The sequence below is a fragment of the Typopeltis vanoorti genome, chromosome 2, assembly GCF_054136105.1.
Source record: "Typopeltis vanoorti isolate ZY-2024b chromosome 2, IOZ_Tvanoo_1.0, whole genome shotgun sequence".
Classification (NCBI taxonomy): Eukaryota; Metazoa; Arthropoda; class Arachnida; order Uropygi; family Thelyphonidae; genus Typopeltis; species Typopeltis vanoorti.
Window position 1 is genome coordinate 41791441 of NC_143550.1, and position 14807 is coordinate 41806247.

Consider the following 14807-nt stretch of genomic DNA (forward strand, 5'->3'; position numbering starts at 1 on the left):
TTAAAAACTAAACATAGTGTTTTAATTTATTTCCCTATACGTCGTTTTGACTTTTTGTAGTATTTTTGGTGTGAATTGAGAGGGGGTGGCAAACTCAGGGTCGCCCTGGGCGGAAAAAGCTCTAGCTACACCACTGGGATTTTGGGATACTGTTGAGGGTCATGGTTATTGCTGCTTGAACGTTTTCAATGGTGTCATATTGCTTTCCTTTCATTGGCAAATGAAGGCGGGGGAAGATAAAGAAGTCACAGGGTGCTAAATCTGGTGAATACAGCAAGTGACCCAACACACCAACTTGATTTTTGCTCAAAATCTGTCTCACAATGTTCGAACGATGAGGTGATTCATTATTGTGCAAAAGTGACCAGCTGCCTGCATCATGATATTTATGCTGTACCTTTGTTATCGTAGAAACAAATTATCATTGTCTTTACTTTCGACTTCTCCAAGCGACTTTTTTTCGGATGCCCCTTTTCTGGTGGTCTCCACTCAGCACTCTGGAGCTTTGTTTCACGCTCATACTCAAAACACCATGTTTCGCCACCAGTAACGATCGTTTCAAGGAAGTTTGAGTCCTTACAAGCGGTTTTAATGAGGTCCTTGCAGTGTTCAATTTGATACATTTTTTGATCGTCTGTCAACTTGTGGGGAACAAATCGCAAATTCAATTTATGAAGGCCCAAACTCTCAGTCAAAATGCTGTGCACAGTTGATTTTGGAATCCCCAATTCATCTTCAATCAATCTCATGGACGATTTCGGGTTTTCTTTGATGAAATCATGCATGTTTTGGGTGTTAACTTCGCTCAGTCCAGTTTTTGGACGGCCCAGCTTTTTTTGTCATTCTCAAGCATCTCACAACCACTTTGAAATCGCTTAAACTACTCATAAACTTGAGTACGGGATAAGCATTCATCACCGTATGCTTTTTGAAGCATTTGATACATTTTGTCAATCCCAAAAAATCGCACAAAAGTCAATCGCAGCTCTCTGTTTGAAACTCATTTTCTGACCGTTTGTCAAAACACACTGTCACTCTTGTCACTATAACTTGGCTTCTAATGAAACAAATGTCATAAACAGTTGACACAACACTAATGAAGGTTGCTGCTTTTGACAACAAAAAGATACAACAGGTGGTGCCACTAGTTTCTTCTATTTTAGAAAAGTTCGGTTTCTTTTGGGACAGAGGGTGTATATGATCAAAAGAATACTTTGATCCAACATCCCACCATTGAAAATCTGAAAGCCAGTTCGACGTCCTACTGTGAACTGAGAAAGATAATTCAGAAATTCTGCTCTACAGACCAACGGTGACAGTTTCTCAAAGCTCTTTTACCTTCAATAAGAGGGATAATGGTTTTATGCCAGCTGATGAAAGGACTAAGGACATTCACTAACATCCATGTCACAATGGTGCACATTTCATCCACAACTTGTGGAGCCACTCAGAGAGGTAAGAATGAATAAATGAACAAATTTCCTTTAGAATAACATCAATGAAATTGGGTTATTCAGGACTTTTTAGTAATTTGTTAGAACAAGTAAGTTTCCTATAACAGCATTTGCTGTAGATAATACAATGTGGATAATAATACAATAAGAGTTTATTGTATTATTATTATGTGACATATCCAAGGAGTCCAGGGACTCATCTTGGGAGGGCACACTACTCCACACAACAACTCTCTATCTCCCTTACTCAATTCTCAACTACAACGATGATACTACTACTACCCTTAACACACAACACTGTACCCACCCCACCCCACCCCTACAAATTGTGAGTGTACTCGTGGCTGATTTGCTTGTATGCAGGATGTGTTTTAACTGAAGGTTCCAGAAGAAAAAACTCTGCTACTTCTGTATGAGATTGGCTAACTCACCTTCAGTTGAAAAAGCCCATATAAAGATTCTTCCCATCACAATGAGAATTGATCTCAAGTGCTTAACAATCAAAGGGCATGTTCTTCCAGTTGTATTATGGAGGTGCTTTTATTATTAATGAAATACCTTCATGGAGTACAGGAACTCGTTGTGAAGCCTCCTAACTGGTAAAGTACCTGTCATACTTTCTCTTGAATTGATGTTGTTGTTTGGAATTACAAATTAAGCAACTAAAGCTATGAAGCTAGTGTATTATGTCTATTAATTTTGTGTGCGTGCTCTTTATGACATGAAAAACCCAAGTTTCCAAGAGGGGAAAACTCTGACGCTCTATATGAGACCAGCTAACTAACCTTCAATTGAAGAATCCATATAAAGGTTCTTTGTGTTCTAGATGGAATTAAATCCAGTCTTTCCAACTAAAGGGTGTCATTAGTACTGACTGAGCTACCGAGATTTCCCACTTGAAATGATTAACTGAAGAAGTATACTCACTACTTCAGTTCACCATACACTGAGATTAACAGGTTTCACACCCTTGCTGACTCTGCTGTAAAAATACTGTGCTATACTATACTATAAAATTATCATACAAAAGTATCTCATATCATCTCTCTTTTGTTTGTTCACCAACCTTTGAAGTTCACATTCTCTCAGTCTTTCCTTATAACAAACATATTCCACTGGCCTGGTATTATTGTAGTTACATGGCACTGAACCTTCTCTACAGTTTCCTCATCCCTCAGGAACCCTGCTAAATTTTTTTGAGCATGGGTATAGATGTTATTTTATTAGTGCCTTTTTTTTAAAAGGAAGGATTTAGCAATGTGGTTCACGAACTTTAATTTGCTTTCCACCACACAATGAATTCCCATTAGTATATTACACAACCTACAATCTCTTCACTTCAAACCTCACTTAGCAACATTGAACAGACATTATCATCATTTGCCCATAGTACCAATCTGTCTTCAAATTATTTTGCTAGGATTTCAAAAAACTTCTCTACCATCCCTTCCACTTAACATTATTGGCAAATAAGTAATATCAGTCTCTAGAATTCCCAGTGTTATGAATATAAAAGTTAAATAACACTGATTCAAGAACAGAATCTTTTAGTAATCTAATCCATTAGTCATTTTCGTGCTCATGGACTCTGCTCCTTCATACACTTTCTGATACCTATCAGCTACACTTTCATCCATGTTAATGACTTTTTTTTTTTTAATCCCTATCTGTTTATATAAGTCTTCTATGTGGTATTTTGTCAAATGCTTTTACAAATTTTAATATCATATTATATCCATTTCTTCATCTTCATTAAGGAAAGACCTACCTTTAGAAAAGCTGTGTTATCTTCTATAGTAAAAAATATCTCCATCTGCCCATTCCTAGATATGGACCACTTAACTTACTTCTCCAACAATTTAATCAGCACTCCAAAGTAATGAACTGTCCTATCTTACTTCTACTCTTTTAGGATCCTGTTTATTATGGAAACATTTTTCATGTTTCCATAATAAACTTTCATGTTGATATTGATCAGTATTTGCATTAAACCTTCATCTACCCACAGTATGGATAGGTTTATGAAAGACTTTTTTGATGGGGAACCACATTAAAAAAAATCTCTTGGAATATTTTAATGTGTCTAGCTTATTCATAGCTAGATATTGGTTTGTACACTCTAGCTTTAAAATGCTAAATTCTATTGTTTCATATGCCAATTTTTGGCCATTTCTGCCCTCCAACCAACCAACCAGCCAGCAAGCTACATATTCAGATTCCATTGCAATGGATATTTGTGAATATCTTTAAGTTCAGCATTTATCACTTTAATGTGATAGATAGAAAGAATTTTTTAAAGTATGGTACTCAATTTAGTACACAGCCTTATTATTACTCCAAGACCTCATGGAGTCAAAGACTCATCTGGGAGGTCCCTTTATCACACACACACACACACACACACACACACACACACACACACACACACACACACACACACACACACACACACACACACACACACAGCTCATCATACCGTGTCTTAAACACACTCAAACTCTTTGCAGACACCACACTCTCAGGCAAGACATTCCAATCATTTACAACTCTGCACGAAAAAAACCTGTCTCTCACTCCCCTACTCACACCCTCGTTTATACAGTTTCCAGGGATGACCTCTGGTTCTCCCCTGATCTCCCACTATTTTCTGTAGAACTACTCCAACATTGATCCTATAACAACCTCTTACCAACTTGTAGGTCTCTATCATATCTCCTCTCTTCCTCCTGTCCACCAGACTCAGCATATTACATCTTCTCAATCTTTCCTCATACTCAACATTCCAGAGGTCAGAAACTACCTTAGTTATGTTGGACCCTTTCCAACATCTCTTCATCCTTCTGAAAACCAGGTGACCAAATTTGGGCACGATAATCCATGTGTGGCCTAATCAACGACTTGTACAACGGAACAAGACTCTCCCCTACTTCCACTGGTCACTGTCCTCCGCATCATTCCCAGAAGCCTTTGTGTTGTCTTCACAATTTTGGCTGTGTCCCTGTCCCCTAAATTTTAGATCCTTATCCACTATCACTCCTAGATCTCTTATTTCCTCCACCTCCAACAATATATCCTCACCAAGCATAAATTCTGCATCCCATCTTTGTTTTCCAAATTTTAAAACCTTACATTTTGCAACATTGAACTCACATCCCCATTTCTATGCACAATCAATCAATTTATTCAAGTCTTCTTGTAAGGCCACTACATCTTCACTACTCTTCATGGCTCGTCCCAACTTTGCATAATCTGCAAACAACCGAATATCTCCATCCAAATCTTCACCAATATCAGTATTTTATATTGGTGAAGATTTGGATGGAAATTTGCATATTAATATACAAGTTAAACAGTAATGGCCCTAAAACAGCCCCCTGAGGTACTCCACTAGTGACTTTCCCTTTCCTTGATATTGTTCCCCCACACACAACTTGTTGATACCTATCAGATAGCCAGTCTCCAAACCAATGCACTAATCTAATATCCAACCCCATCTGCTCTATTTTGACTGTCAACTTATCATGAGGTACTCTGTCAAAAGCCTTTGTGAAATCCAAGTATATTACTGTATATCCTTCTCCTCTGTCCAAGGAAGCAGTCACTTTATTATAATAAGTAAGTAGATTACTAAAACATGATCTCCCTTTAGCAAATCATGGTATCCATCAAAGATAATACCATTGTAGTCAAAGTCAACCCAACTCTAGATCCTAGTTCTCTTATATTTCTGCTTTCCAAAATGCAACACCGTGTACTTATTAATATTAAAACTACAACCCCAATCCTATGTCTGAGTCAAAAGTATGTTCAAATCTTCCTGAATGGAATTAACATCAGCAGTGCTACTTATAATTCTCCCCAACTTTGTACAATCAGAAAACAAGTGAAGATCTCCAGTCAGTCTACATGACATATCACTTACAAACAAGTTAAACAGCAGGGTCCCAAGAACAGAATCCTGGGGCATGCCACTGATTACCCTCCTTTTTGGACACTGCTGCATCATACACACACTGGTATCATTCAGAGAGCCAATCTCCAATCCATCTAACCAATATACTATCTATTCCCATCCTCTGCAGCTTGTACACTTACTTATCATGTAGTAATCTATCAATTGCTTTTACACAGTCCAAGAATATCACTGTGTATCATTGTCCCTTATCTAATACACTTGTTACCTAATCATAAAATGCAAGATAATTGCTAAACAGGACCTACCCTTTACAAATCCATGCTGACCATCATAAAGAATGTTATGCCCATCAACCCAATCCTGTATTCTATTCCTAACCAATCTCTCCAACACATTAACTACAACTATAGTTATACAGACTGGTCTATAATTAGAAACTTCTGTCTTGTAACCATGCTTGTGGAGTGGTACTATTTTGCCTTCTTTCCACTCCTTAGGAACTTTACCCACTGCAAATTTTCATTAAATAACCATGTCAAGGGCATAGTTAATTGGTGTGCATATTCCTTAAGAAATATGCTGATATGTCATCCATTCCCACAACCTTATTAACATCTAACCCAATCATCACCTGATACACCTCTGATTCTTTCATTTCCAATTCTTCTAATACTTACCTCCCTCCCATATATTGCACTGCATCATTTACACCAGTATGATATATACTGATAAAGTGCTCGTTTAATAATTCCACTATTTCCTTCGCAACTGTTATTCTGCTGCTATGACTATCCACCAGTATCAACCTGCCATAATTATACTTTCTCTTGCTTGCCATATAGTGGAAAAATTCCCTTGAGTTAACCTTGGCCTTACTGGCCAATCTCCTCTCATACTGCACCTTTTCTTTCTTTACCATACTCGTCACCTTCCTTGTCATTAGCCTGCACATTATACTCTTCATGGATCTGATCACCACCAACTGTCTTGTACCACCTCCATAGCATTTTCTTTTCCAACACAGCTTGCTTGATTTCACTGTTCATGCATTTCTTTCCTACTCTATTTACTTGCTTAACCCTAGGTATGCAGTTATACATTGCTCATGTCAGGTACTGCCTTGCGAATTTCTATGCACTGTCAACATCTTTTCTGCTCTGCTCATCTACCTGACATACTGATGCTGACTACAGAGCTTCCTATAATCACCCACTTTATACTTCCACATATATCCATTTTTGGCAGTGACCTTTTCTTGTTTCACCACTTTCCAAACAAGTAACTCATGATCACTCTCATCAACCTGCAGCAGTGTCAACACCTCATTAACAACTACATCTTGTGAAGTTATCACCAAATAAAAACATTAAAGCCTCTAATTGCTTCAGTCACATGCTGCTTAAGATATTTATCTCTCAGAAATTCAACAAACTCACTCTCCTTGTTCCCATACACTATCTCCTCTCTCCATTCTATATTCCTGTAATTAAAGTCTCCCATCAGGATCACCTTCTTTTTACATGCCAACCAGTTTGTCTAAATATTTCACAATCAGTATTCTGTATGTTCCCTGGCCTATAACAGTATCCTATCAGATATACTAGCCTGTTAATTTCAACCTCACACCACACATATTCAAAATCTGGCCATGCAGTATCAACTTCCACACTTTGTTGACACAGTTTCCTCTGCATTCATTAAGGTCACCCCCCCCCCACTTCTTTTCACATTCCTATCTTTCTGGAAAATTATATATCCTTCCATTTGCATTCTTAACTTGGTGTACTTTTTCACACAAGACACTACTTCACACCTTCAAGCTGCTAACTCTATACAAAGCCGAAAACCATCCAGCCAGACCCCCTCTCTCTCACATACCCACTTCAATCCCTTTCTCACAGATGTTCAGTTTCTGCCTTGTTCCTCTTCTACAGGTACTTTCATGGACAGTGCTCTGCTGAATTGGCCACTATTATATCCCCGCTCTCTTCCAAAATCATTAAAACAAGAGCCACTGCTAACCAACACCAGTTCATCTTGAAATTTACCAAACCAGCTTCGCTGCCTCCTCTTTCATTCCATCTGCTTTTGTCATTTAAAACTTTCAATAAAAGTTGGATCTGGGAGGATTGCTTCCAATTTTACCAGCAAACTCTTGCAATAAATAAAACACTCGAAGCTTACTTAAAATTATCATCATCTCAACAATCAGAGGGAATTATAATTTACAGTGACTCAAGAACAGCTATGGAGGCTATTAAATATGGCAATACTAAGCTCACACAAGACATCCATAAATTCTTAAACCAACTAAAGTGTCTGGGAAAAAGTTGCATTTAACAATGGATTCCTGCTCATGTAGACATTGATTACTATGAGGCAGTTGATAAATTAGCAAAAGAGGCCAGAGAACTCAACCAAGAAACTGACATGATAACTCTTGCTGATGCTAATGCACTAGCAAAATCTAAACTAATTCCACTAAAATCAGGGATACACCACCAAATTCCTGAAATCAATGTTGACAGAAAGACCACCACAATAGCAAGACTCTGAACAAGACATTTTAGAGGAATGGAGATCGATATGGATGATACGACAACATATAGAAACTGCAATAACTGCCCTAATACTGAACTGACACCCACTCACATTTTTACCTGTCCAGCAATTACAGCAACCTTGCAAGTAATAGATCCTAATAGTGAACAACAGCTCTATACAAACAAAATCATCGACATAGCCAAAGCAGTTCAAGGAGCACATGGAAATATCTAAGACTCTTCAAAGGACAAGACAACAACAACAGTTTTCCCCCACTCTGCCTTCCCCAAAGATTACAACCCTCAGCTGTTCAAGCAAAGTGTGAACATATTCCTCCTTTCTTCTATTCCTCTTGCCCACACACAGCACTAATGTGGTATAGGTCATGTAACCTTTTTGTGTGTGGATCAATATAAAAAAATTCCAGATGTCACATCCTCCTCAGATCACCAAGTTTCACTTATTCCAATTAACTTTGGGTTTACTGACTCAATCAATGCAACAAACTCAGTTCTCTTGTTTCGAATACTCCTTACATTTGTTCACAAACATAACAATCCCTGTGTCTTTGAGGCTATTCTACCAGTACCAACATTCTCTATTCTAGCTGCTGTACCACACTTCTTTCTGCAGTCTGACCACTCCTGTTTCCCTGATCCTACTCCCATTTCCATTCCCACTTGTCTCATCCTCACCTTTATGCATTCCATCACCCTGTTCTGCTGCAACACATCTTCGACCTTCTATCCATCTTTCTCCTGTTATACAATCTACTTAGTTATGCCATCCTCCTTCAGAAGTAGACTCTGAAGATCATTTACTACATTAGCGTCTTGACTCTGTGCCTTCTCAGAAAACAGTAGCCTTTCTAAATGACCAACACCAATAACATTCATTATCTTTGCTCATCCTTCTCAGTTCATTATTGTCATATCTGGGCAACACACTAATGACTTTTTCCACAATACTCTCATCCTTACCCTGCTGCAACAATTTCCTCAAGTCTCTATCAACATTCTTTTTTACCCCAACTAAGTCATTTGTGCTCACAACCACCATTAATTTTGATGCCTGCCCTTTCCTCTTCTGCAACGCATCAGTTATTTGTTTCATGGTTCCACCAGGAAAGCATGTTTTGTTCACTTTATTAGTCATCACACCTCTAATAGACAGAGTCCTTCATACATGATATATAACTGTCCTTTGACTCTTTCTTCATAATACTAATTTCTTCCTTCTCATTCTCATCAGCCAATCTCTTCTTTAGATGTTTAATATCTTCTTCCAGATGTTTCAGTTTGCTTTTCATTTTCATTAATTCTTGCCTAAGCTCTTCAACTATGGTCCCAACGCCTGCTTCCATTTCTGATTGCTCTAATCTATCAAGACACTTTTCACATACATTGATGTTTTCCTTCTTTTCGTTTACACAAACAGTCCACAAATCTTTCGTGTTTTCAATGCATGCATATAGCAATTTTCGCAGTTCATCCACTGTGGAAAATCCAAGGCAGAACTTGATCTTTGTACTGAAGCTTTCTGTGCCACTGATATTTATTTCTTTATGGGTGCCATTTTCAGAAGCAGAAAGCTTCAGTACAAAGATCAAGTTCTGCCTTGGATTTTTATTTATTACTTTTTTAGTTTGTTATTACTAACTAATTATTTGTTAGTAATAACAAACAAGTAGCAAAACACAATTTAAACAACAATACTACTGAAAGACACTTGTATCCAGACTGAAAAAAACACTTTTTTTTAGCACAGCTCAAGTCTACTACCACTACAGTCACTCTCAACTCTAGTGCTACTCTAAACCAATAATGAAGGAAAATTCTATGTATATTTTTTATTATTATTATTCAGGCCTCCATGGAGTCAAAAGACTCATCGTGGGAGGTCCTTTCTAAGAAACACAAGTCTATCAAGACTCATCGAGGGAGGTCCCCTCCTAGGAAACACAAAGTCTATCATACCACTCCTTAAACGCATTGACCATTCTCGCTCCCACCACTCCATCAGGCAATGCATTCCATGGTTCAACCACCCTCCATGCAAAGAAACCACCCTCTTTCTCATAGTTTCCTTTCGTAACTTCCAGAGGAATGGCCCCTTGTCATTACTCCTTCCTGCTGTTCAACCAAGCGAAAGAACTCCTTGTCCTGTAACCACCTCTCAACAGTTTAAAAGTCTCAATCACATCACCGCTCCTGCTTCTATCCACCAAACTCTGCAATCTACACTGACTAATAATAAACAGTATCAGTATACACTGGTAGCTAGCTGGTAGAATGAAATGACTCTCTGTAGTGAAAACATTTCCCTACCCCAACAAGCCAAAGAAAGTAGAGTAGAAGTTTTATTATAGTACTAAATAACATGAAAATGTTAATAGCTTTTTTTTTGTTTTTATGATGGGAGTGTAAGTACTAGTAGTCATAGTTTGCATACATCATAAGTTGATGACTGATCATAAATGTAAGGTCTTGAAATTTGGTATCCATTGATAGGAGGTGGCATACTCTATTGGTGAAACTGTAGTAGTGGAGGAGGCAAGGGATCTTGAAGTGATGGTTGATAGAAATTTGAAGTTTAGGGGACATATCAAAAAGGTTGTGAAGGTAATCTTGAGAATTGCTTCAATACTGAGAAGGATGCTGACCAGCAGAGATAAAAGAATAGTGGTTCCATTCTATAAAACCCTGATCATACTCTGTATTATTATGCTCAGATCTGATCACCAGGATTTAAAGGGGATAAATTAACCTTTTAGAGTGTGCAGATGTGGATAAAAAAATGATATTAGGACTATACATGGTTAGTTATGAGGGTAGATCAAAGATGTGTAGACTGCAGAGTTTGATGAATAGGAGATCAAGAGATGATACAATTGTGACATTTAAACTGTTGAGAGGCAGTGTTGACATTGGAGAAATCTTTTGGTAAAACAAGTGGAAAGAGCAAGGACAAGGGGCCATCCCTGGAAGTTAAAAATAGAAGTGATGAGCAAGAATGTGAGGAGTGGCTTTTTTTTTTTTTTTTTCCATGGTAGGTGGTTGCTCAATGGAATTCATTGCCTATATTTGGAATAAGCATAATCAGTGGTATTATTGACTTTGTATTTTCTAAGATGCACCTCATCCATGATGAATTTTGTGACTCTCTGTGAAGATTCTGAATAATAATAATAATAGTAATAATAGGCATACCAATTAATCTCTGTTCTCAACTGTTTGTTGAGAGAGTTAGGGAATATCAAGTCTGAATGTACAAATACAGTAAGGTAAGAAGTCTGTTGTTTTAAGATCTTTCATTCAGAAATTGCTGAGATCATTTCTCTGTAATAATGAAGTATGAAAATATTACCATATTTTTGATTGCTCACAATCTTTGATGAATGCCAAGTTAATAAGCATAGTTGAAATGATTTATTAAATTACAAGGCACTTTTATTAAAATATAAGAATAATGGTATATTTTTACATTTCTTTTCAGAACTGGCAAGTTTACGGCATAATCTACAAGATCAATGTGCAGATTTGTTTTATTATGATGAGAAGATCCCAGTGAAACTTTTTAAAATATATTCTCTATGAATATGATATATATCTACTTTAATGAAACATTATAAATCATTTGTACTTCTTGAAGGAGTTATTAAATATTTATTTTTGATAATATTTTTATTAACTATATACACATAGTGCTTAGTTTGAATGATCAACAGATCTTCTCCCTAGTCATCGTTTTGTGGGTTCAAGCATCCTGATGTGGGAAATGAATTTCATTTCCCACTGAAGGCTTGAAAAATTTCCATGTTTATCCTCTGGATCTAGCAGGGTTTTCAAGATTATCTGATTGTACCAATTATTAATGGGCTATAGGCTAACAGCCTTCCTTGGATGGAATTCACATACAAAAAAACATTATTTTAAATTAAGGGGATATAAAATCCACATTGTTTTAAAACCGAATAAGAAACTCAAAGATTGGAATCAGAGAGTTTCATGCCGAATATAGTAAACTATAAAGTATCGGCGATCACTAGCGTGAGCTAATGCAAGTGACCCTAGTACGTAGTACAATACCAGACAACTCGTTGCAAAGGTGGGGAAACAAAGGTGGGTTGAGTTTCTTATTCGGTTTTAAAACAATGTGGATTTTATATCCCCTTAATTTAAAATATTGTTTATATCGCCGAAATGAAGCTTATTAGCTCTTTATATTTGAGTAACAAAAAAATATGTTTGTTTGTGGGTGTGTATCTTTATACAGTGCTTTTTTTGGGATAGTGTAAAATTCGATGTAGCTTGGAATTTTACAAGCACTTTATATCGACTTTTGCAGAGGTCACATCTCAAAAGTTTGTAAATTAAGAATAACAATTTTTGTAAAAAGATTGTATTATAAAAACAACATTTGTAAAAAGATTGTATTATAAAAACAACATTTGTAAAAAGAACATATTTAATCCTATGTTAAACTCAACCTGGTCAAAACATAGTAAACAGAGATTGGGTAAAGTTTGCAAGAAACAAAAGAAAATGCTATGTCACTGCAACCTATATGCTATTGTTTAACATAGTGCTTTTGAAACCATTGTTTACAAGCTCTATGAATGCCCACCATCAAGGTCATTCTTAAAAGGGACTGCACAATTCACAAGTACTTCCGGTATCCGTCTAATTGGATTTGTGTAGTATACCAGGAGAAGAAAGAACGAGTCGGTTCAAAACAGAAGATCAAAGAATCGCGCCGTATTCTTTGGGGGTCTCAACACTTCATGCAAGGCCCTGGTGACAGTGAGATAAAAAGGCATTGAAGATCGACAGAAAATCAGTTGGCAGTTAGAGGCAGATATATCGGGAGTAGTATCCAGAGGAAAGGACGTTACAGCAAGGCCAGAGGAGAAGCCAATGGGAATGATGAGAGAAATGGCAATGTAAATACCCAAGGCAGTGTTGGTTGGATGTCTTTTGCCGTGGGAGGTCAACCAAAGCCAATAGCCACAGCGAACTTTGAGCATCGGAGAACTTGCCGTGTGCTGAAACTTCTTCCCTGAGCTATTCTAGTGCCAGAGATTGCAGTCCAAAACCTGCCACTATCCTGATGAAATGCTGCCGAAGCAAGACACTCCAGAAGGAAGTCTAAGGCCTGAGATGATAGGAAAAGTATAGGGACTTTAGTGAAAGACCTTGGATGAGTGTGCGACACAGAGCCTCTGTAAGTTTGTTCCATCTTTTGTTGTACATTCCTTTTGTAATCTACGAGATACGTTATAGATGGACTGATAAGAATTAAGTTAATAGTAATAAGAAGTGTCTATAAGAGAGTCATTTGGCATGTTAATAATTGGCATAAGATTTGTGAAATAACTTGGCATAGTTAGCTAACCTCCTTGTGAGTAGACTAAGGTTTAAATAAGTTGAATTTATAAGCAGAGAGTAAATAAGTAATTTGTTCCATGAAATTATTTAGTATTGAAGTTAAAAAGTTTCTCTTTACGCTAAAGGTTTAACTGATGAGTAGAGAGGACAACCTTCCTATTGTTTGATTGATGTACTTTTTATACTAGTGTAAATAAATGTGTTTTGTTTATCTGTCAATAGAGTGCCGCCTGATCTTTCTAATTACAATGCACTGTTCCCAAATAAATGCTAACCTAAGAGCCGGAACCAAGTAAGATAGCAGAAGCATGTAGTTAAGTGCAATTAGACCATGACTGTTTGTGTTAAATTTTACTGAAGGAATTTATGCTAGTGAGAGAGAGAGAGAGAGAGATCTACCGAACATATTACTGAGTTTTATGCCAATAAAACAATACTGGTGGCGCAGTCTTAACAAATAAATTTTCCAGTGTTTGTAGGCATAGGACTCGTAGTGCAAAGGGTAAATAAACATCTTATGCAATAGTAGGATAGAATAAGAAAAGAAAATATGAGGAAAACTTATAATAAAGATATTACAATAGCGCAGTAACCAATCAATATTACAATATCGGAAGCAACCGCCATATAATTACAATAGTATGCAATTGTACATACTATTGTAATTATATGTAATTGCACCCTTATTAACAGTAGGGATATGGTATGGTTTTAATTTTCAACTTTTCCTTCTAGCAAAGAATGAGTACTAGCACCCGTTGTTTTACAAAAATATCGCTGTGTGTATATATATATATATATATATATCCTTCTACAACATTAGTTCCAAACCGGTGGTACATGCTGGGCCATTCAAGGGTACACAAAAAATAATCAGTAATGGTGGAAAAACCTCATTTCCAGTATTTTCCATTAAGATAGGCACTGAACAAAAGTGTCAGTATTTAAAAACAGCTATTTTAAAAACAAGGGATACAATTTATAGAAATGGGTTTAATCGAGAATCACTGTTCTACAAGATAAATTATCTAAAAAAAAAAAAGTCCCTTTTACTTTGTGTATGAAGTATCTTCATGACTATGACTAGGCTACTTATATAGGGTGTCCCAAAATTCACGCAAGAAGAAGTAATTTTGATAGAAAACACAGGTTTTTAATTAAAAATTGTAATTTCTTATTGATTCATAAAGTATACAGTATAGGGTTATGCATGGAATAGCATATCAGGTAAATGGCCTCCACGGCTTTGCTGGTACATATGCACTCTTTTGTCGAAATTTTCCATGACCATTTTGCATAAATGTGGCTGAATTTCATTGATACAGCGCTCAATTTCCTCCTTCAAGGGGTGGGTGGTCGTGGGCTTCTTGGCATAAACCTTAGACTTCAAAAAACCCCAAAGAAAAAGGTCCAATGGCGTTAAGTCACATAATCTGGGCGGCCAATTCTGATCACCAAAACGGGAAATTACACAACCAGGAAATGACTCATGCAGTAATTGAATTG

At 36.9% G+C, this 14807-nt stretch overlaps 1 protein-coding gene across 3 annotated transcripts in view; it reads left to right on the plus strand.

Moving 5' to 3' along the window:
* Positions 1-13520, plus strand: part of LOC150108962 (protein-lysine N-methyltransferase EEF2KMT) — a 166276-nt gene extending 152756 nt beyond the window's left edge. For all 3 annotated transcript variants that reach the window (XM_090404592.1, XM_090404583.1, XM_090404603.1), the window contains exon 9: positions 11410-13520. In XM_090404592.1, the coding sequence (XP_090260718.1) occupies positions 11410-11510 (101 nt within the window). In that variant the 3' untranslated portion in view covers positions 11511-13520. The remainder of the gene's footprint in view (positions 1-11409) is intronic.
* The last annotated feature ends 1287 nt before the right edge of the window (positions 13521-14807 follow it).